Source organism: Saccopteryx bilineata, chromosome 4 (assembly GCF_036850765.1).
Source record: "Saccopteryx bilineata isolate mSacBil1 chromosome 4, mSacBil1_pri_phased_curated, whole genome shotgun sequence".
In the NCBI taxonomy this organism is placed as follows: domain Eukaryota; kingdom Metazoa; phylum Chordata; class Mammalia; order Chiroptera; family Emballonuridae; genus Saccopteryx; species Saccopteryx bilineata.
Window position 1 is genome coordinate 215,545,076 of NC_089493.1, and position 24,168 is coordinate 215,569,243.

Below are 24,168 nucleotides of genomic sequence, written 5' to 3' on the forward strand. Positions count from 1 at the left end.
AGAGGAAGCAAAACATGAGTCAGTCTGTTTCCATGAGATAATGCACACTATGGACTAAAGTTCAGAGGAATGCAGTCTACAGGGAGATGAGGATGAAGTTGAAGGAGGTGGGCCGGAGAAGCCAGAGAGCTCCCCGGCCCACTCCATTACGTCACTTCACTGCGGAAGCCAAAGGGGCAGATAGAAAGTTTTTTTAGTCTGACACAGAAACTTGTGCACAATGAGATGGAAGTTATATATATGAGTTCATCTTCTGGAAACTGTTAATATCACATAATAATATACATGCATGTGATGTGTTGATGTGTGTGTGCGTGCAAATGCAGGTACACACATAGGCTCAGCATGAAGTTTAGACTTTTGAAATGATCTTCGTAATTGTTCTCTGGATAGATGTATTTCTGCATAGCTATTTTATTATTATTTTTTCCTCCAAAAGGAAATATTTCAATTTCATCATTTAACCCCCCCCAAATTAGGTTGTTTTATTGTAATAGGTCTGCAAACTTAATGATGGTTTCTAATGGAAAATAGATTTCTTCCCCTAATCATAATATGATAAAAACATGCTATCATAGAATTTACTACCTCTTTTTCTAATAAATAAAATCTCTTATTTTTGTAGGAACTCAATTGTTAAAAGCATTAAAGTGTTTCTCTATTTATACTAATGTTGGTCAGCAAAATGCTTTGATCTCTGTACCTAGATATCAGGTGCAGACTTCATAACTATAAATTTGTTGCACCTCCTTTCAGTGAAAGTAGGGCTCTGATGGTTGTCTTTTCTCACATCACAGTTCATCTTTGCTAAATTTTTATAGTGCAAAAGAGGTGTGGTGCAGCAGAGTGTCAAACTAACATCAGGGGCTCAGAACTGATATCCTCTCCCCAGCAGCAATATACATTGTGGGTATGTGACTGGAATATTCAAAACACCTGTTCACTTGGAACTAAGCCAAATGTGTAATACATAGTTAGAGTGTGCTAGAGTGTTCTTGGCTCATTTCCAAGAGCATGTATTGTTACTGCCATCAAAGTACGGAGGAAGCCAGGGCAAAGATGCACACTGGAAGCAATGGGAAAGAGGTGTATTTTATTGTTAACAATATCACACTAAAAACTGTTGGCTGGCTAGTATTTTCATGAAATCTATTAATTATTATTATTATTATTTATTATCTGCATTAGAAAAGAAACCAGCAGTGTAGAGACACTTAGTCTTAGGTTTGCTAATTACTTTCATTGCCATAAAATCTCACTCAGCCTCTTCCTCTTCCCGGCCTCCGCGCACTAACTCCCCTTTCACAATGTGTCTAACTGTGCTCTTCTCTGGATACACAATACTGCAAAGGGAACACTGGGAACAAATTAAACCCTAACTCCATGGACCCACGTTCCCTGTCAGAGTGTGGGCAAACCTGCCAGGGCACTACCTTTTCTTTTTCCAACTATGTTTGACTTCGCTTTAATCGAGTTACTATGTGATTTCTTTCTCTTTTCCTTAGTTTTAATATATGGTCAGTGAAGATCATACCTCTAAAAAATTTCATAACTTTATTACATAAGAAATAGTTATACACGTATTATATATAACAATTTACAAAACGTGACATATTGTTTGAATGTAATCACAAAATATACTGAAGACTTGAATGACTAAGGTATGTGTACCTGTGTACACGAAAGAGTAAAAAGTTAAAACATTTTGCCTAAATTTCCACATGCAAATAGGAGTAGCAGGAAAGAAATAACATGTTTATGAGCATCTGTGCTATTGTATGCCAATATGTGCTAATGGCTATATGCATACATTATATGTCAATTCTTACAGAAAGATCCAAAATGAGATTTATAATCCTTATTTTACTACTGAGAAAGCCAAAATTTGGTGGTTTAGAAACTTGCCAAAGGGCACAGAATTTAGGAAAGTGGTAGACACCAGGTTTGTCTAAAACTTATAAAACTTCTACATCCAAACTCAAAAATTCTTTAAAAAATTTTTTTTTGTGTGTGACAGGGACAGAGAGAGACAGAGAGAAAAAACAGATAGAGACAGATAGGGGAGAGAGATGAGAAGCATCAATTCTTCGTTGCAGCACCTTATTTGTTCACTGATTGCTTTCTCATATGTGCTTTGACCTGGGGCAGGGGCTGCAGCAGAGCGAGTGATCCCTTGTTCAAGCCAGTGACCTTGGGCTCAAGCTGGTGGCCTTGGAGTTTCAAATATGGGTCCTCCATGTCCCAGTCTGATGCTCAGTCCACTGTGCCACCGCCTGGTCAGGCCAAACTCTGAAATTCTTACACGTCACATTGTCTTACAAGGACAAGACCAGGCTTTTAGATTATGGACTTGAAAGTATACAGGTAGAGCTTTTACTTCCAGAATCCTGCTTGTGTAAGTGCACAGGCTTCGTTAGAAACTTCTAGATGTACGGATTTTGATTTCTTCTTCAATTTAATCTATATAAGCATATACAGGTTAAATATGCCTCCTGAGGTCTCTGTAATTTACTCCTTTAACACACTGCATAGGATGGATATTCCTCAGTCAGAGAAATGCAAGTGTCTATTAGCAATGCAAACTGAAATTATATGCATATTTCAAAAACAACTTATTTTATATTATAATTATAAATGTTTATAGGATGACATAAATGGTTTAAAATACATAAGTATAATGAAGGTTTCAGACTTTTTAAACTGATGCTCATACATATAATTTATAAAGATTAGAATCTTTTGGCACTTCCCCTTTTTGCAAATGAACTGCATGTCAAACTTGCCATGTTTGAGCCTAAAAGTGACCATCTATCATGGCTGTCTCCGACTTTTACATATTCTGGTTCCTAGCGCTGTTACCTGATTATGTGTTATCATCATTGCTGACATCTTCATCACCATAAGCTTTACTATGTAACAGACTGTTTCAAGCATTTTACAAATGTTTAGTCTTTTAATTCTCATAATAACTATGTACTAAGTATAATTGTTAACTGCCATTTACAAACAAGGAAGACTCAGAGAACCTAAGTAGCATGCCTAGGGACATGCGATTTATAAAGTAGTGGAGATAGGATAAGAATGCAGGCAGCACTGATGCTCCCAAACACTATTCTATGCCGTGTTGCTCAAATATCTGAGTGCCTGTTACACTATCTTATTCAATTGATTCACTTACATATTTTCCACCTTACCTAGACTGTAAGTTTTGTGAGGTCACAGACCATATCTTCCAAACTGATATCTATCCTACATCCTGATGAAGTTCTGTACATCCTAGGAGTCTTCTAATTATTGGTTGAATAACAATATCTACAGATGAAAGTGGAAGTACATTTCTAAAATGTAATGTACATAGGAAGGCCACTTTTAGATTTGAAAGTATAAATGACATGAAAATCTAGCACGCTTCAATTAATTCACAAAATAAGTCTAATGTCATTGGTTATCTCTAATGAAATGGCCATATTAAGTTCTTTGCTATCATACAGGGTAGGGCAAAAGTAGGTTCACATTTATGAATATGCAAAACACAGAGTTTATTCCTGTATTTTTATTTATTAATTAATGTATTATTTCCATGTGAACAACTGTAAACCTAATTGTGCCCAACCCTGTATTTCATACTTCTAAAGCAACATAAGTTTTTGATGCATAAAATAAACATACCTTCACTGGTTTAAACCAATCTGCTAATTGTTATTTTGGCTTCAATTATACATAAATAATACTGTAGACATTTAAAATCCCCAATGATTAGGAGGTAGTCAAATCAATATTGTCTACATAATACATAAAGGATGGATGTAAATTTTATAACAAAGAAATTATTAATTTATATCTGTTTACTGTAACAAAAATTTATTGTCAGCTTTTTCTGAAGTTTAACAATGCTTGAGCCAAGATCGATAATTTATATATGAAAACATCACTGTGTAAAAGTACTACTAAAACAATTCTATTACTTAATGTTTATGAATGTTATACATCTGTTCATGTAATAATTTGTGTACTATTCTTTCCTATGATAGCCTACCAGTTATTACAACTTTCATATCATTCTATATCTAGCAACATGAAAATACTTTTAGCAATCAAAAATAGCAAATATTTTCCATAATATAAAAGTTTTGCTGTAGAGTCAGAAATAAATATATCAAAGGTAATTATTTTCCAGATTGAATTTATCCTGCTTAGCACAAGTAACTCAACAATGAAAATTCTGTTCAAAAAGTATGTACATAAAAGGCTTTGTCTCTGGAATATTGCTCTAAGTGGCTCACAATCTAGGTTGAAAATGGCCATGCAGGGTTGTATGTCCTATTTTTCCATGCCTGCAGTAAAGATACAATATGGGAATTCAGCTTGGTAATTACTAATACACCACACAGGCACAATTACACCCTGTATGCTGCATGAAGGAATCACTTGTGGTCTGCATCCATTACAAAGAGCAGTAGGGGGCCACCATGCAAGACAGCAAAATGCTTTACAAGACAGAAGGAGACCAGAAGAGTTGATGTACACAGATACAAGGACTTTGATTCTTCTAGCAATGATTTAAGTCTCTTTCCATCAATTATCGTCCTTTGTCTCAATAGTCTTATCACCAGCAGCATTACAGGAACTGAACATAACAATGCTCAAACCCATATAACCCCATGAACTGTGCTGACATTTCCACACCCTGTTGCTATGTTTGACCTGGTTATTCAGATTAGTTAAGCAAAACAAAATGGAAAAAAAAGTGTTACCATTGCAAAACTGGCCTATGTATTTTTTTTATGGCTTACTCATAATTCAGTTTCTTTAAACCGAAAGCTATCATACTCTCAAAATGTTATTTTGCAAAGTAGTTTTGACTCCATTAAACAATTAAAAATGAAAATCTGGTTGTGTGAAAATTATAATGATAAGAAAGAGACTAAACATTGTTATATCAAGGGAATATATACTTAACTAGAAAATTGTATACCTAAGGGAGTTAAATAAACTAAAGTAAGCCAGTTGCTTTCTCTAGCTGCAATGAGTCACAGGAATAATTTTCTTTCTGTGAAACACTTCAAAGTTTGAGTTTAATTGCAAGCAGTAAGTAATTTTTATTATAACAGTTTCCTCTTAATTATTACACAATGCACATTATTTTACAAAACGTGCATTTAAGATGCTCTTTAAATATATATATACATATATATATTATAATTATGCATTTTTAAGACCTTAGGGAAGTTAGTTAGTTATGGCAGTTTGTCAGCTTCTATGAAACAAAGCCTTGTCTTTCAGAAAATGTTTACAACCTATGAGGAAAAAAATGTATCCTGAGGCAAAAAATGTTTATTGGCACCTCGAAGTCTGAAGACAGAGTCAAGCCTGTGGTTTTCTGAGGGCACTTGATCATTGCCTGCATTCTCAAAGGTTTCTCTGAATGAATAGAACTGGATTACTCAGCCTTCTATTCCACGCCTATTCCTCTCCATTTTCCTTGGCACGACTGAGAGCTAGGCTATTTTTAGTTAGGCAGTTTTCTATTTTTAGACAACTACCAGTTAGAAGACATTTGTTAGGAAAAAATTTAAACACACACACACACACACACACACACACACACGAAGGGAGGGGAGAAAGAAGCTTCCCTTCACATATTGTAAAGCAGCCTTCAACCTGTAACTCCAGGCATTTCAGCTGCTTTCAATCTTGAAAAAATAAAGAAAAATTCAGAGTTCAGGGCTTTAAAAATAAACCTACCCTCTGGCAAACAGACCAAAATGCAACAAGCTGTTACTATGTGAAACAGTGACTACAAAAACAAAGAACATTCTCCGATGTTTAAATTTCAAGAAAAGTTGTAGAACGATTAGGTTATAAGAATGTTACACAGGCATGTAACAATTTTCCAGCCTCTCAGCCAGATGTATCATATTTGAGAATTTAGAGGAAGGAGGGGACCTGGTTGTAAAGTTAAACCAAGGATATGGGATATAACTTTAAGATTCCCATTCTAAGCAAAAGACAACCTTTTATCAAACTTAAAGGCAATTACATTCACTGCATTTTTCTAAGTCATCTTCTATAAGTTTCTCTAAAAATTATATTCACGTTTACAAAAAACCATATATTAAAATATTCAATGCCAATGGAAAATCTAAAAGGCTGCATAAATCATATATATATCATATTTACATTTATGTGTTTATATATCATCTTTATTAGTCTCACTTTTACTTTAAATGGAACAAATGACTTGCAGATTGGCTTAATGTATCAACTTATTCTACTTATCATTCAAAGTTGTGCTTTCATCTATAATCCACCATGAGCTGTTTTCATGTGCTCACTGCAGTACTTTTTTTCACTTTATTTTTCCCACCGTCCTCTATGTCTTATTGTGGTTCAGACTATTGGGTTGGATAGTCACAGATGTATCACCAGTAAGCAGCACAATGTTTGGCACATGGTCTTCGTGTTCATCCATTTCTGCTGAATGAAAGAACAAATCTTGTGCATGTTTTGTCCACACTGGACCATCAGCCCTGGAGGGCAGTGGCTGTGTCACAATCACTGTGACGTTTCCCATGCACTCAGTACAACAATGCCTTGCACACAGAGAACATTTCCATAGTGCTTATGAAAAAGAAAATCAATCCATTGACCTTTAGAGGTTCTTAATTTATATAAAAAAGAAGTTAGATCTTCTTAATTTATATGAAATGCAATATTTATATAAGGCTATACTTATTTATTCAATAATATACTTATTAATAAAGAATGGTATATAATTATTCCCAAATTAGGAAATTGCTGCTCCTCTCTTTTATAGTTAAACACAGCTTTTATTGCCTGAACTTTCCCCTTCATACTGAAAGTAAAAGGACCTTACACAACTTCACAGTTTACGATGGGTTCTGATCTCTTTTACTGCCTGTAATCCTCACAACAGCCTGTGAGGAAGACAGGGTCAGGAGAGACAATACTAACTCAGAGGAGAAACCTGGGCCCAAGAAGGTTAAATAACTTGCCCCAGGTTAGAGAATTAGTGTGTGATGCTACTATAAGTAGAAGTTAATTTATTTCCAGTTGTGTGGGGCTTTTAAGGTACTATTTCCTCAACATAAGATTCAAAAGGTGAACTCTCTTTAAATTTTTTTTATTGAATTGATTGGGGTAATACTGGTTAATAAAATTATACAGGTGTCAGGTACACAGTTCTATAGCACATCATCTGTATACAAGGTGAACTCTCATGACAATGCTTCAAAAAACATTCTTTCGGAAAATCATTCTGTGGTTTTCCTTTTCTCCACATGACATTCATTCAGAATCCCACACTTCAGGAGAACCCAGTCCTAAAGCCTAGATCAGAGGTCCCCAAACTTTTTACACAGGGGGCCAGTTCACTGTCCCTCAGACCATTGGAGGGCTGGACTATAAAAAAAAACTATGAACAAATTTCTATGCACACTGTACATATCTTATTTTAAAGTAAGAAAACAAAACGGGAACAAATACAATATTTAAATTAAAGAACAAGTAAATTTAAATCAACAAACTGAGTAGTATTTCAATGGGAACTATGCTGCTCTCATTGACCACCAATGAAAGAGGTGCCCCTTCCGGAAGTGCGGCGGGGCCAGATAAATGGCCTCAGGGGGCCGCATGCGGCCTGGGCCGTAGTTTGGGGACCCCTGGCCTAGATGAAGATAAAATTCCTCACATGTCTAGTTAGGATAAGCCACCAAAAACTGAATGCATGCTATGCCTTCCAGTTAGAGGCGTTCAGAACTGACCCTGTTGTTTCTGCTTCTCTATGCCTCTTCTTTCCTGTTCCTGCCTCCGTTTTCTCTTCTTCCTCAGGGTAATTCCACCTTCAGAGTTCTCTCCATCCTCTCATCTTGTTCCATAAAAGCACATTTACTTTAACCAATATTCTGTTCTTGGGAGTAAACACTGACCAAGTGACTCAGCATTCCCGACAGTTTCTCTGGCCCGACACAGACACCAACACAGTGGGCGTGCAACCCATGGCTGCTACAGAAATGAGAGATGGCCTGGCTGTGTGCATCTTCTCCAGTTTCCCTGCCCTTGTAGGTTGTGTCCATCACCCATCACGCTGGTTACCTCAGTGAACTAGAGCACCAGATTCACCACTTTCACCCCTAGGCAAACGCTTCCCAGTGGAAGGTTTCTGTACTCACACTTCTAGACCTGTCCTGACCAATCGAGCACTTGAAAAGTGGCTACTGAGACTAAGGAGTTAAACTTTTATTTAATTTCAATTAACTTAAATTTAAATGGCTCGTGCTTACCTTATTGATTAGTACTGATCTGTATCATTTCACCCAAAATTTGGTTATATTATCCAAACAGAATGCACAGGACAGAAAAGACTGGGTTTGTAATCTTCAGGTTTGGGTATTACATATTATCACTTACTTACAATGTGCACGTGTACCTGGAAAGGAGTTTGGTTTCTGGAACTGAAAAGGAACACAGGTTGGAGCTGGCTTTAGATTACGAGCTCATTCTCAAGGTAACTCTGACCTTAGCTTTTCTTCCTGAAATGGTTTTCTCAAGGTCATAGTGAGGGCATTTGTTTACGACTATTATCTTTATGACTAAGGAGTAATTTACATACTATTTTGAAAACTAAAGTGTTTAATTCAGAAATTCTGGAATAAGATTACTATTATTAATTCATGTATCAGTTTTTTTGGTAATAATGTTTTCTTAGATGTCAGGAAAAAGCCCAAATACCCACTGTACAGTTTACTGTATACAGTGATTCTTATCCTAACATAGTAGCTCTAAATAGTCACTGAGTTTATTTACTAAAACATAAAGATAAGAGAGTTAATTGATATGAAGAGGCTTTAAGATTCTAATTAACCTCCAGGCTAGTCATTAACTCTATGACCTTTGGAAATAATTGACAGGGATTTCCTTTTTTGCCTTATTCAGAACTTCTATCCAGTGGCTAAATTTCAGGGTAACAAAGAAGACACTAAACACCATTCAAACGTGACTGGATAATATACAAATAGCTATCAGTAAAATAAGATATATTTCCAATAATATAATCTATCCATCCAATCTGTTGTATACATATTGCAGCATTTGCCTAATTACTGTACTTTGAACAATGGAGTCTGAAGCCTTTTCCCAGAAAGTCTGATGAAATACTTTGACCATGGGGATAATGAGGGAAGCATACGAAACTCTGCACACTTGGCATACCCTCCCCCCCACCAACTATGTAACACTTGCCCTCAGAGTCTGGTCTCAGAATCTTCCTCAACAGGCACTCCATCAGCCACTACCAACTGATGGGCATTCACAGGGCAGGGACCAGGACATGCAGTGCTCATGACAAAGTGCTCACCTGGGGGAGTAATGACAGACTTTTTCTAGTGTACTTCCAAAAAACCTAACACTCTTCCTTTCAAGAATTAGTTTCATCAAATACCAGTTGTTGTTGTTGTTGTTTTCGTCTAATTTATGGTATGATTCTAACCTTCAGTAAAGCAACAAAAAATTGTTGAAAAATGTACTTTCAAACTTCATGCTGGAGAAAACATGTTTGGAAAGGGAAGCCTAGATCCTTGCTACTCAAGTTTGGTTCACAGACTAGCAGCTTCAGCAGCATCTGGGAGCTTGTTGGAAATGCAGACTCTTGGGCTTGGCTCCGATCCACTGAATCAGAATCAGCCTGTCAGCCAGAGCCTCCGGGGATTCAGACAAGGACAAGGACAGAGGCATTTCATTTGAGAACTACTCGCCACTCTTATCAGATCCTGGCCAAAGGACCAACAAGTTGCTTCTCTCTTCTGCAGGAATCAATCAGTGCATGTTCAAAAGTCTTTTACTTTCCACCATCACTAAACACAATACTTCCATGTAGTCTCCTGTACCTATTTGTTCTTTTTCTTATATAGCAACAACCTTTATTCATCTCTGGTTCACTTGAAATAGTCTCACTTTCATTAATATTAAAACACATCTGACTTCAACAAAGAAAATCTGGTAAACTTTAATCATGATCATTAGTGAGATAGTTGTTAGATTAGATATATGTATGTATAAATATATATGCATGTGTAAGTACACATATACACCCATGTATATGTGTATATGTGTGTGTTATATAAAATATTTATTGAAGATCTATAATGTTCTATACATTGAGCTAGCAGTTGGAATTAAAGAGATAAATAAAACATCATCATGTCCTTCAGGGAAGATTTATAATAATGTTTTAAAAATACAGTGAGGTAATTAAAATAATAAACATCCTTCAATTAAAAGACTCATCATTTTTCATTCTGAGTCTAGGCAGAACTTTGGAATATTCCTAAAACTTCACTTTGTAATATTTCACATAGATTTATTCAGTAACTTGAGGAAGTAAGGATGCTCTAATCTTTGTTATCTTATTTGATGCCTTTTAAAGCCAAACAATATTACTTTTACTTGGGGCTATCGATGGCTAGAATGCAACCTTTGGCTCATTCATGAAATCTGGAAATATCATTAAAAATTGCTGATTATAATCCAGGGTAAATATTTTTCCCCTTTCACTTTCAGATATTCGGGGTCGGTGGGGAGTGAAACATAAGGACTTTGGTTTGGTCCAGTTAAGAAAGTTGGTGTAAAATAATAATGATAATGAAGTGGTGATGATTAATCATTATAAGGAAGTTACATTACTGACAAAAGGCTGTATTTTAAGGCCTATTGTCTTTTCTGCTTCTACTATTATTAAATAATTTTCTGATGACACTGTGTTGAGACTAATGCCTATAAGCCATTAGAGCTGTGTAATAATAGAGAGAAGAAAAAATTCGTTTTATCGCCTTGTGCATACAACTTAAGTAATTTAACATGCACTTTATTTGTTTAACAATGATTTTTTAAAATAAATGAGAAGTGAAGCAGCTTTCCTTGTTTACAATATGTGCAAATTAAGCAAGAGCATTATTTTAAAAAGAGAAATGGATCTTCAAATTTGATATATAAAAAAACCATTGTGGTAGTTATGAGAAATATAAGTGCATTTTTGGAGCAATTTCTTCTTTTAGCCTTATGGAAACAAATATAAATATGATTTATAGTTATTAGAAAAAGCCTTTTAAATATATGCAAACAAAAATGAACATTATAATTTAGAAAAATATGCAAAACCTTTTTTTTAATAAAATCATTTTCCCTTGTTTTACTAGGAAGCCTCAACATTGAGGCTTTAAATCTTTATGGAATATACTAATTCTTTTTCCATTTTTCAATATTAGTGATTAAAAACAATTATATACTTTCTTTAACAGAGGACTAGGCAGAGTTACTGAACTACTCACAATAAGAACAATTTTAATTATAGTAAAGTAAGAAGGACTTTAAATGTTCCTCAATAATATTATTTTTCTAAGTTCCTTTATAAAGAAAAAACTGCTTTTTTGAAAAAAAATTTACTTACTAATTATAAAGTTAAGTTCCCATCAATGTCACTTCAAGTGACTTTAAAATAGTAACAAGACCTACCCTCTTTCCATTCCAAGGCCTCACATTTAAAAGAAACCCAGCACACATTACTTGGCTTGTGTTTAGCGCTCCCGGCCCGCCTGGAGAACTTGTAAGGGTTTTCTGACCAGGTAGTAAGTTCACTGATTGACTCTGTGGTTACTGCTTTAGGGGTAAAATGTGCTTCTAGTTTTACTGTGACTGTTTAGTTCCAAATTGGTGTCTCTCAAAGTGAACATTTATGCTCTGAATTCTACGCAGTTCTTCACTTCTGAAATGTACTCTTCAAATTTTAAGTTGAAGTATGAATCTTGGTGTTATTCTGAGAACACAATTCCTTGAAGTGCCTCCCTTTTCACATTTTCAATCTAGACCAGTGCTGTCCCATCCAACTTTCTGCGATAAACAATGCATTCTACATCTTCCCTGTCGCACTCGGTAGTCACCGACCACACATGATTATCAAGCACGTAAAATGTGGCTGGTGCAACTGGGAAACTGAATTAGATCTTTTATGTAATTTTAATTCATTTAAATGCGAAGAGTCACATGTGGTTAGTGGCTACTATATTTGCTAGCACAGATCTAGATTATTTTAGTTTCTTGATAGTGCTTTAAGAAAACATCAAATTTTAATGAACTGTTTCATTGGAACTATAAAACATTTTTCATACTTTAAAATTATTATTTTTTATTTATTTATTCATTTCAGAGGAGAGAGAGAGAGAGATTGAGAGATTGAGAGAGAGAGAGAGAGAGAAGGTGGGAGGAGCAGGAAGCTTCAACTCCCATATGTGCCTTGACCAGGCAAGCCCAGGGTTTTGAACCGGCAACTTCAGCATTCCAGGTCAATGCTTTATCCACTGCGCCACCACAGGTCAGGCCATTTTTCATACTTTAAATGAGTAACATTATGCTAGATCCTGTTATCTGTCTCCCCATTTATTTAGTCTCCAAATATATTCTGAGGACTTAACACTTTATTTCTCTTTCCCTCCCTCCCTCCCTCCCTCCCTCCCTCCCTCCCTCCCTTCTTTTCTTCTCTCTCTCTCTCTTTCTTTTGTTTTTGTTTTTGGGAGAGGGATAGAGGGGGAGAGCCAATGAGAGAGAAAAGCATCAACTTTCTGCTTGACATTAGTTGCACACACACTGATTGCTTCTCATATGTGCCTGGACAGAGATTGAAATGGCGACCTCGGTCTGAGCCTGAGACTTGATGGCCTCACACTTTCCAGACTTTACATTGAGCACTGGAGATGGGATGGTAAATACAATATACATAGTTCCTGTCTTCAAGCAGTTTAAAGTCTAATGTAAAGCAGGCAACTGGATTAACAGCTTCCAATCGTGCTCTAACAGGGAAAGTAGAACAGAGTACGGCTGTAGTACAGGAAAAGGATCTAACACAGGTCAGAGGGCAGTTCTAGGATGGCTATCTGGAAGTACAGATTGGGGACCTGAATTGGACAGAAAAGAAAGAAAAACCAAGAAAGGCCTATTGAGGAATGTTAAAGAAAAAATAAGTGGGGTTTAGAGAAGCAGAGGGATATACACATGTTTAGGTGGCTTAAGTATATGATGGGAGTTGTGGGAGGAGCTGACTGGAGAGAAACAGCCAAAGGTGAGTGAGCCTGGAGAGGAAGAGGAATCCAGAGGCCAGATCCTGCATGGCCTTGTGAGCAATCAGGACAGGCATCCTTGAGGGGCTGTGTTTAGGTTTCTATCTAAGGCATTCCACGGCACACAGTGCGTGGTAAGAACGCAATCTTACTTCAGTGAACGAAAGCAGGAAAGAATGAAAAGTCCACAAACAATCAAACACATAAGCAAACATGCTTTTTCTTTAAGAAAAGTATCTGTGTGTAATACCTATCCATAAAGCATGCAGAAAAATAATTTTATTTATCTGTATTTTTATAAGTATAAAATTGAAACCTATTTAGATATAAAGCAAGCTCAAATTAAAGAGGTAAACTTTCACATTTTACATCCTATTCCCAAATTTTGTAATAGAGTTTGTAAAGAAGTCCTATGCCACTATTTGCTGCATTTGCTTCTCAACAAAAATTGCACTAATCAATTTCCATCAAACTAGTAGTAAGTTCACTGACAGCCTCCAGTAGCACTGTGAAACAATAAAGTTTATAAGCTCTTTTAAGGCCTTTCCAGTCTCAATTTAGGCTTTAATTATTACGGTGTAAAATAACATCTTTCTGGAACAGCTGTTCTTAGGAGTCTTTAAATTAAAATAAGATTCAGGTGACAGAAGATAAAATTCCATATAAATATCATCTTTTAATCTCCCCTCCTCAACCCACATTCTTCTGGACTATTCTTAAATTTAATACAAAACCAAACAAAAAATGTCAGTAATCCTCTACTGAGGCAGTTGTGAATCAAAGGTTTCTCCTACAAGGGTTCCATCTACCTTTTCTATTTTGGGGGGAGCAGCAGAGAACCTGTGACTTACTCCCCTTCTACACTTAAGTCCCTGGACTATGAGCCCAGCCTGGACGAGCAGCTCAGGAGAATTACTGAGTCACAGAGGGCTGAGAGAGTGCAGCCGACACTCCCACACAGTTCGGTGGTTAGAAAATATGTGCTGGATATAGAGGTAACCTGTCTGGGACTTCCGGGACTCCAAGGATCACCTGGAATGATCTGGTGATCACTGGCTTGTTTGAATAAAAGTTTTGGTAAATTGTTTAGCTTATGTCTTCCTTTCAGTAGCTGGTACTACATTAATGAAGTTACAGCTCATTTGCCTTCTACTTGTTCCTCAAGCTGATTTTTTAAAAAAATTCATTTTAATGGGGTGACATTAATGTATCAGGGTACATATGTTCAAAGAAAAGATCTCCAAGTGATTTTTATATATCTTTTACATCCTTAACAAGAATGCCTGTCTCTTGCTGGTGCTTGCTAACTCGCTGTGAGGGAATGCCCTGGAAGCATGTCCTGTGGGACCTGCATTTTTCAGGTCATCCTGAAGTGCTCAACACCACAGTCTTCCAGGAACAGAGCCCAACACCAACGGTGAGGGTGGGAAGGCAGGTGAGGGAACCAGGAGTGGAGCTAGATAGTTAAAAGACATGAAGGCAGCAGTTCTTTCATACTATCAAAATCCCTGCTGAATTTTAACAGCCTCATAAACTAGCACTTGGGGTAAATATCCAGTTTACTTTTCACGAAGTTAAATAAAATGGACGTTCTTCAAAGGAAATGCTTTTAATACAATAACTGTTTTTTTAAACCAACTGATTTAAAATTTTACACATTTACTAAATATGGCATATTTATATATTATATTTAAACAGATATTCAAGCTGCATTATAATACAATAATAAAAAATACCTTTTTAGTCTAAGTATTTATAAGCCTTTGTGCCATAGGAATAGCAGTGCTAATTATCAAGCAAAGACATGATAATTATGCAGAGCTTTTCTGCTATAAGAGGGAGTCTTTTTCAACACCCACACACTGTACAATTTCCTATGACCCTGTAACACTACTCCGGTATGGCCCAGAAATTTATATTTCAGACTAAATGTCTAGAATCATATTATTTCTCTCTCCCCGCCAATTCTTTTTTTTGTGTGTGAGTAAACTGTTTTTGAGGGGTAAGGGAGAGGGGTAATGGTCCAAATGGGAAATATAAAACTAATGACCCTTCATGAAACATATTATGCTCCTCATTAAACTCACTCAGTTAAATGTATTCCATTAAATTAAAATAAATAGGATTTACAATTTTACCCAGGAGTAGTAAACTACCTTAACTTTCAACTTCATGTTAGCTTCATTCTAAAAACAGATTCCTCAGGCCCCTGATGTATCACAGGTCCTTTAGCCTCCAACACAATTTATGTCTTAGTGCTTTGGAGGTTTACAAACAGTGTATATAAGAATTATTTAAAAACTTGTCACAAATGCAGGTTCCCATTCAGATCACCTCTTCTTCACCAAGAATTTCAAGCATACTGATTTCAATGAGCTGCCCTTTGAAAAAGACCCTGCATGAAAATGGTGTACATTTTATCAAGCTTGGGACATCCCACCATACTTCTTTCTCCATCACCTCTGTTACTGGTACAGTGTAGACAAGGCAAGTAGGTGAAGAACATGTGATTCATGTATTTGAGCATGACAGACTCACATGTGTTAGATTTACTTGTTATTTTCATCCAAAGAATCAAGCCATAGAATCTTTAGATTTAGCCTAGGAATCCCCTCATGTTTTTTTTTTTTTAGATTTTACTTATTCACTTTAGAGAGAGGTAGGGGAAAGGGGAGCAGGAAGCATCAACTCCCATATGTGCCTTGACCAGGCAAGCCCAGGGTTTTGAACCGGTGACCTCAGCATTTCCAGGTCGACGCTTTATCCACCTGCGCCACCATAGGTCAGGCACTCCCCTCATGTCTTTTTAGAGATTCAGAGCTTTAATATATTAACTGCAAGATAATAGAGCTGTTTCATTACTCTCTTTTTAAAAGTGTCGCATTTTACGTTGTGAAGGACTTTCAAATTCAATGCCTTCACTTTTTAGATATGAGAACTTCAGCCAGAGAAGTAGCTAACTTGTCCAGAGTAAGGCTGTTCAAGACAAAGGTTCAAATGCAAGCTCTCTAACTTTCAAGCCAGTGCTCCTCTCATGGCCTGTAAAGAAGTCTGGTTCAGATAACCATCTGTCCAAGGATATGAAAGTCTTTCAAGTGTGTGAAGTTTTAAGTTGCTTTTAAGTCACATAGAATATTGTTGAGTAAGCCCCTCAGCAGATGAATTTTGTAGATTTTAAACACCTTTAAGAAAGTACATTTTAAAAATCAACAAGTTTTTGACTAGTTTAATACGGCTCTACTGCATTTCACATCATGTTAAGGACTGGAACAGTTCAAGTCTAATATCAAATTCCAAATCAAATTCTTTGGTTATCATGAAATGTTTGTTGTAATGATTTTGGTAATGAGATGAAATTTTGAATATAGAGTTTTTTTGGGGGGACTTATGTTAAATGTGTATGAGCATGCACAGACAGAAAGCCAGACAGGCGTGTGCATGCGCGCACACTCGCACACATACACCCAGGCACCTAACAACTGACTAGTACTATTCATATCTATGTTTTTTATTATTTTTTCATATTTATATGAACACAGGAATAAAATACTATCAGAAAAACACAGTAGGTAAGTTTTATAAATGATCTTAAATTTCAAGGTCGAGGCAAGCACACAATTAAAATAATGAGTCAATAAAAATGATAATGCAAGTATTTTAAACACATACCACATTAGGTCTAGTTATCATTCACTTTTGTTTCTCTGAAATTATCTGCTTGGTCTTATTAGGTAAATATTTTTAAAAACTGATTAGCACAATTATTTTACAAAACTTCCTAGTAAAAGCAAAAAAATAAGAAATAGTTTTAGACAATTATAACAAATAAAATGAAGATGAGAAGGTAAATGTGAGAGGCAGATTAATTTGATCAGAATTAGTACTGGATATTTTTCATAACATAGAACCAGTCTAAACAATGGCAAGAATTAAACTTACACTGGCAAACTGACTCTGACTATATTTTTGAAATACTTATTAATTTCCTCTTAATTCTCAGAAAGCACTAGCAATCTAGGAAGCCATGAGTAGAGAGGTGAGAAAAATAGATGAGGACAGTCCTCAGTATGTATACCTGTTCCTCTTTGGTTTATTGCTCATTTCTTATGAAAGGTACTGTAAGGCAGTGACATTAAAATAGGGTACATACAAAAGCACTTATAATTGTGTGGCAATGTTTACTTATGTTAAATATAAAAGACATTTTTGAATTTAAAAATGTCTTTTATATTTAACACAATAAATGTTTAAATCTGACTGATAAAACACTGAGATAACATATGGAAACTCATTTTAATTAAATTTTGGATTACATGAATATTAACAGCTTTCCTCACTGTATTAAATTATATAATTTCAAGGAAAAATATTTCTAGTAGAAAATGATCTTTACTCCTTCAGCAAGAATGCATTAGGAAGAAGATATGGAAGAAAAAACTGAAGTGTAAAGTTGGGTAAACTCATTTTAAAATATTTTTTTCATTGGAAACTAGTCTATACTTTAAAAAAAAAATGGTGAGAAGTCATCCAAAATATGGGTGAGCCGTCCCTTGGCCACAGCTCCCAGTCTGGTGTCCTGACATAACAGTGGACAAGGATGACTCATGAAAGATGAGGTCAATAATTTGATACTGGTGCCTGTTATCTAGCAAGGACCAGATCTATGTTGCCTCTATCCCCCTGTCCTTCTAACTTGAATTCTGAGGGGGAAAGAAAGGGTGGAGTACTAGTGGGGATGATAACCCTGAGTATACCTGTGGGAATGCGAACATCTTTAGAAGAGGAAGATTGTACTTAAGCGCCTGCGTGGGGAAAGGGGCGGTCCCCACAACTCGTGGCTCTGCCCAAGTTTAGGGCTCACCAACTACGCATGCGCTCTCACCTCCACGATGTCTGAGTTTGTCCGGCTCTCGTGTGGCTCGTTATACTCCGTGTACTTGAGCAACACCTTGTCCATGTCGGTGCTGGCGTACTGGAACAGCTTGTTGGTGCTGTTGAAGATAATCAGAGCGATCTCACAGTCACACAGCACGCTCAGCTCATATGCCTTCTTCATCAACCCAAATTTCCTCTTCGTAAATGTCACCTGGAAAAAAGAAAGCAGGCAGGTTTTTTAAAGAAAAAAAAATCATGTTTTTTTTTAAAACAGTAGTTATTTTTCTTTGTAAAACAAAGTGTGCCATTGTCAGAGCCCTTGGGCACTAACACATTTGGAAAGGAAGCAAATAAATCTAAAATTAATTTCTGTTCAGAATTTGAAAATGTGTGATTTCTAGCTTGTTGCTGAATGTGAAACTGGAAATGGCAGATTTAATGTCGGAAATTTAATGAAAGTGACCAGAGTGCTGTTCATGTTTCTTTGAACAATGTAACATTAAAAAAATAATAATTTTAGCATGGTTAACATCTTTCCCTTATAATTAGGTTTGGGACTTCTTTTTTAACCACTGGAAAACTGGACATGATATTATGAACATAGCAATTTATATCTGTTTTTGAAAATTCTTAAACTTGTTTAGTTTCATGCCATTTAATTGAAAACACTTGAAGGGATATGGCTATGCTTTCACACAGTGTTGTTCTGTTTTCTAGAAATCCTGCAGGGAATTGGGAAGTTCTTTAGCCATAATACCGTTAGGTTTTTGGTTTCATTCCTCTGTGTATCTTTCTTCTTCTCCTAGGCCAGAAACTGTACTGTTATCTTTGCCTTTTCCTCCTTTTAATCTATTACCATATCCCAGAATTCCTTCCCTCAAAATGTTTCTCAGGTTCACACTTACTTGTCTATTTCCCAGGCCGCTCTATCATTCACGTCCTTATCAGCTTCCTGTCCTAGATGATCTCCCTGTCTGGAATCATTCCATCCTCAATTCATCCCAATCTTCAAAACCTCTTCACACTGCCTTCCTACTAATGGGTCCTCTACAACAGCTCCCTTTCTCTGGCTTTGAGTATCTCCTACCTGCCACTGTGTTTCACGATTCCCAATTTCAGTCCTCTGCTGACTAAACTCCAGTCTGCCTATCAAACACCATGAACATTCTTAATTATAAGCCCTTACATTACCCAGTGTTTCCCAGCAGGTCTTCTGCAGAATATCATTTCTGTAAAATACTCCTTAACAGAAAAGGTTCACTGGCCCAGTACATTTGGGAAATGAGGCACATTGGTCTATGAAAGGCCAAAAAACCTTTTAAACTTTGTTCAACCTGTTTCTCGAGTCTACAGCTGACAGAGGTTTGTTTCTTTGCTTACTGATTTATTTGAAGGAGCACTTACTACCATTCTTCACAACTAAGTTTTTGAAGCATAGATTCTGGGAAATGCTGAGTAACTTGATTTAGATATTATTTTCGAAGGGGACTAGTATTTGCATGTTTGTCCTCACATTCATATTCAACCCATCTGGCAGAGGCCAGCTCAGTTTTATCTACTACCTGTTTGTGTGTAATTCCTATATCTAGATTCCTACTCCTTCTCTGTCTCTTTGTCTCCAGACACCCAATGGATGCCCTGCAGTCCTAAGTGTATCAGAACATCCTAAGAATCTCGAACTCCACAAAGCTCAAACTCATTATCTTCACCCTCGAATTTGCTTTCCCTTCTGGGTTCCCATCTCAACATACACTCAATCACCCAAACTAGAGTCCTTAGTGTGAACTCTGAATCTCCCCACCCCTTTCCCACACACCTAAAAAATGTGCTGATAGGAACTGTGGACTACCAGACAGAAAACCTGCCTACTGGCCTCCTCATTCCCCTAGAGTTTTATTCATACTTACTGGTTTACCCATCACCTTTTATTTTTCCTAAATAGTAATTGTATTTTATGATTTATATACTTTTATGGGATCACTTGTTAATGTCTGTCTCTTCCACTATAGGGCATGGTCCAAAAGGGCATGTACTATATTTGTTTTGCTCATTGCTGTACCCCCAGAACAGCTGAAATGAATGGACACACAGTGAAGATTTCTAATACAAAAATTATATAAGAAACACTATTAAGTATATATTTAGAAATATCAAATTGAAGTATGCTATATAAAATCATGTAATAATATTTCCTATGAATTTTTTAAGCAATTAATAAGTAGAACTTTAAAAATATAAATCTATACTTAATAATGATTATATTGTTCTATCATATTTATATTGAAGGCAGCAGCATCAAAAGGAAAGAACAGGGGACCCTGGATTTGAAGGCTGAACCTGCTATTTAATAGTCATAAGAAATTCACTTAACTTCCTTGAATTTGATTTTTCATCTGTAGAATGAAAAGAACACCTACTCTTAATGTTGCTGTGAGGATTATATAAAACAATATATTATAGTATCAAGCATTGTCCTTAAAGTGGAAGCTCAATCAATTTCAGTTCCCATTTCTTTCTGAGATGATTTACAGGAAAAGGAAAACTTACAAAATATATTTCTCTTGGTGGCTTGACACATCTACTGATTAAGGCTATTTGAAAATCTCACTGTTCCTGCTAGAAAGATAAAGCTGAATCATGGAATCCCTACTGATCATTCTTTAGGAAACATAGCATTTAGGAATTTACCCCCTCAAATAGCTAGTCAATATCTACTTACATATGTTATTTAGATTTCAACTTGGATAATTTTTTTTGTGTAATTGTCTATGTCACATCTTCTATTTCATGGTTTTTGATTATCTTACTAAAATGCTTCTAAAAATATAGCTATTATTATGTTTTCATATTTAATTATATTAGTTTAAAAAATATTTTACTTTGGTTCATTCGGATGAGTCATAATCACTACTAAAGATGAGCTAAATAAAGACTACTTTTTTGGAATGAATAAAGAAGTATAATCATTAATCATATAGTTATACAAAATGCCTTTTAATATTCCTTTTAGATGCAATTTAGTTATGCAAATATACCTGCACATTGGTATTTTGTTTAGTGAAATAGGCTACAGAGTAGTTTTAATATGGAAGGCACTGACCCAAAATACTTTCATATATAAAACCACTTTTAATCAGACTTTCATGACCACAAACTGTAGGTGGAATGTCTCAATACAGTATGGTTTCTGTTGTACTAAAACCTCAGAATTTAGTACGTTACAGCACTCACCATCAAAGTACATTTCAGCACAGAAATATCATTAAAGCCACCATTTGTGTTTACTTTTAGGTACTCCTCAACTTCTGTGTAACAAAATAGGTTTCTAGATAATGCACACTTATTTAGTAATACCTGTCAAAAAAGTCAGTGCGTGCAGCTGTTCATTAAAACTGCGAACTGAAATGACAATACTAAAGCATTTAAGAAAATATCTTCAAAATCTACTCTCTAATTGTCCTAAATTTAATTCTGTACTATGTTCATATTCTTTATAGCATACTCAAAATGTATTTTATAATGCTTTTTCTCATTGTTCATAGTTATATTAAATTGTTTTTTAAGCATTAAGCTTTCTAAAGAGACCTGGAATGTTACTCTTCATTTAAAACATGCCATTCAATGACAGATTGCAATTCAAAGCTTTTATACTTAAATATGATAATGTATTGTAATCATTACATTTTTCATAATGTGACAATAGTTTGTAATGGGGATCAGTCCATTTTTATTTCAGTAACGTTTTTGAACCTTGGGTGGAATGGAAAACTGGCTATACAGTAGTTAGGCAAAGAGATGCTCTTTTCCGGTGTTGACGTCAATCACGGTGTACTGAGGGGAGACTAAAGTCATTATTTACGTTAGCACTAGAACTTGAGATTCAGTTTTCCGAAATAAAGACTTCATATGTAATACACGCACGGAAAGCAAAATGATTCCGTACAAACGCTGACCATTCTGTTTTTTCTTTATCACTTGAAACAGCCCCCAATGTAATGATGATCTTGTAGTAAGGTATTTTAGTATGAAGTTTTACAGTAAAACCTGTTTAAAAGGAATGTTGACAATTACTCTAGAACTTACTAAGTATGAATCAGTAATTTAAATTTAAATTTGAAACTGAGAAAAGGTACATCAATTAAATAAAACTTTGTATAATTGTCATAAAGAAATTAGGAAAATCTATTTACATAGAGAGTAAACAATTTCAGCAATTCTTTTATTTTTAATTTTTTTATTTTAAGTGAGAGGAGGGGAGATAGTGAGACAACCGCATGTGCCCCAACAGGGATCTACCATCACCCCTATGTGGAGCCAATGTTCAAATTAACTGAATTATTTTTAGCACCTGAGGCCGACACTCAAACCAACTGAGCCACGGCTGTGAGAAGGGAAGAAAGAAGAGGGGGGAGGCAGAGCGCGAGAGAAGCAGATGGTCACTTGTCCTGTGTAACCTGACCAAGAATTGAACCCAGTGTGTCCATAGCTGGTCCAATGCTCTATCCACTGAGCACAATGGCCAGGGCCAATTCCAACAATTCTTACTGATCAGTTTCCACAGGCCAAACCTTACGCTAAGCAATATTTACTGAACCTTCTCTACATCAGACATTTGTGCTATGTGCTGTGGGGCTTCTACTTTATATGTATCTCCCTATTCATGTCCTTTGTCAGGGCTGGAGAAAGAAATCATTTAATCCTTTAATGTTTACAAGGAATTTTCTTTTTTTTAAAACAAATTGCATTACTTGGCTAATCGTGTTATATTTTCAGTCACATGTAAATGATCAGAAATTGTATTTTTATCTAGAGTTCGGTAATTTCAGTTTGATTTCTGACCAACTTTTTCTTTAGACTGAGCAAGAAAAATAACAGTCGATATTAACCCAATCAAGATGAACATGACACGAAACCTATCGTACTGGTTCTTATCTTGCTCTTAGTGAATACTGTGCTGTTATGTCCCTCTCTCTTCCCAACTGGCCACTGACAGGCTCCCATCATGCTGCAGGGCTTAGTTTAAATGCCAGCTTCTTCTATATAGCTTTCATTGTCACATTAAGATAAAACTCACCCCTCCTCATTGTTATCCTCTAGAACTTTTACAAACCTTTATTATGAGACTCACTCTAAATATTACAGACTGGGTTCTTTATGAGTCTGTTTTCCGGCAAATTTTTGAGTTTCCCAAAGACCTCACCTCCAGTCTCACACAGACTCTAACCAGTGGACAATCAATGAACATTTGCTGAAGGTGTGGATTATAGGATGGAAATATATTCTATTTTATAGTCTGAATAGCTCAATATAATTTTCTGTAAAAGTAGATTTTTAAACAATCTCTAAAAAATTAAAAGAGTTTGGATTAAAAGTTTAACAGATTAGAGACAAGAATTTTGAGAGAAAGGAATTAAAACACCTTGGAATCCGTAATAGAGAAAGCAAAGAATGTGTACATGGGTGTTCTAGATTTCAAGAAAGAAAAAGTATTTCAAAAAATCAGAGAAAAGCCCTCATTCCTTGTCCATGATTCATCATTAAGGATTCAAAAGTGTGAAGGTGAAATTTTAACTATTGTCACAGTATATAGAAATAAAAGGGGGAGCATCTAAGAGTTCAATGTCTGCATTTGTCAAGCAAAAATTTACTGAACTTTCTCATGAGTTCAGATTTTCAAAGTACATGTATTTGGTAAAGTATTTGATTAAATCCTCATCACAAATATTATAGATTTGAGACTGGCTGGTAGTAATTTAGAGAATTTAAATATAAATTAACTAGTCAGTGTTAAGTTTAAGGGATTGTCTCTAGAACGAGGCAACATTTTTACCACTGGTTAAGATGAAGCTGTACATGGAATGCTATCAGATCTGCACAGCACATAAATCTGGCATCTAACATAAATTGGCGAGGTTCTATCCATAGCTCCCTCTACAGCCTAAAAAGCTGGATCAGGAACAAGATGAAAACAGAGATAACTTTAGTCTCCATTAGCATTAGAAAAAATTACAAAGATTTAGGTTGGAGGAAAATTAACGTGATAACTGCTTTTGGGAAAAGGATCTAAAGTTATAGTGTTCCAATGAGGGAATTAATTATCCTAATTATTTTGTTTTTTGTTAATGAGCACTAACTAATCTTCGGTACTCTAATCAGTTCTGAGACT

At 35.7% G+C, this 24,168-nt stretch overlaps 1 protein-coding gene across 17 annotated transcripts in view; it reads right to left on the reverse strand.

The window, feature by feature from the left end:
- The window catches only part of MEF2C (myocyte enhancer factor 2C), a 168,958-nt gene that overhangs the window by 54,955 nt on the left and 89,835 nt on the right, over nucleotides 1-24,168 (reverse strand). For all 17 annotated transcript variants that reach the window (XM_066273793.1, XM_066273787.1, XM_066273781.1 and 14 more), the window contains one exon: nucleotides 18,010-18,213. In XM_066273793.1, coding sequence (XP_066129890.1) covers nucleotides 18,010-18,213 — 204 coding nt within the window. The remainder of the gene's footprint in view (nucleotides 1-18,009; nucleotides 18,214-24,168) is intronic.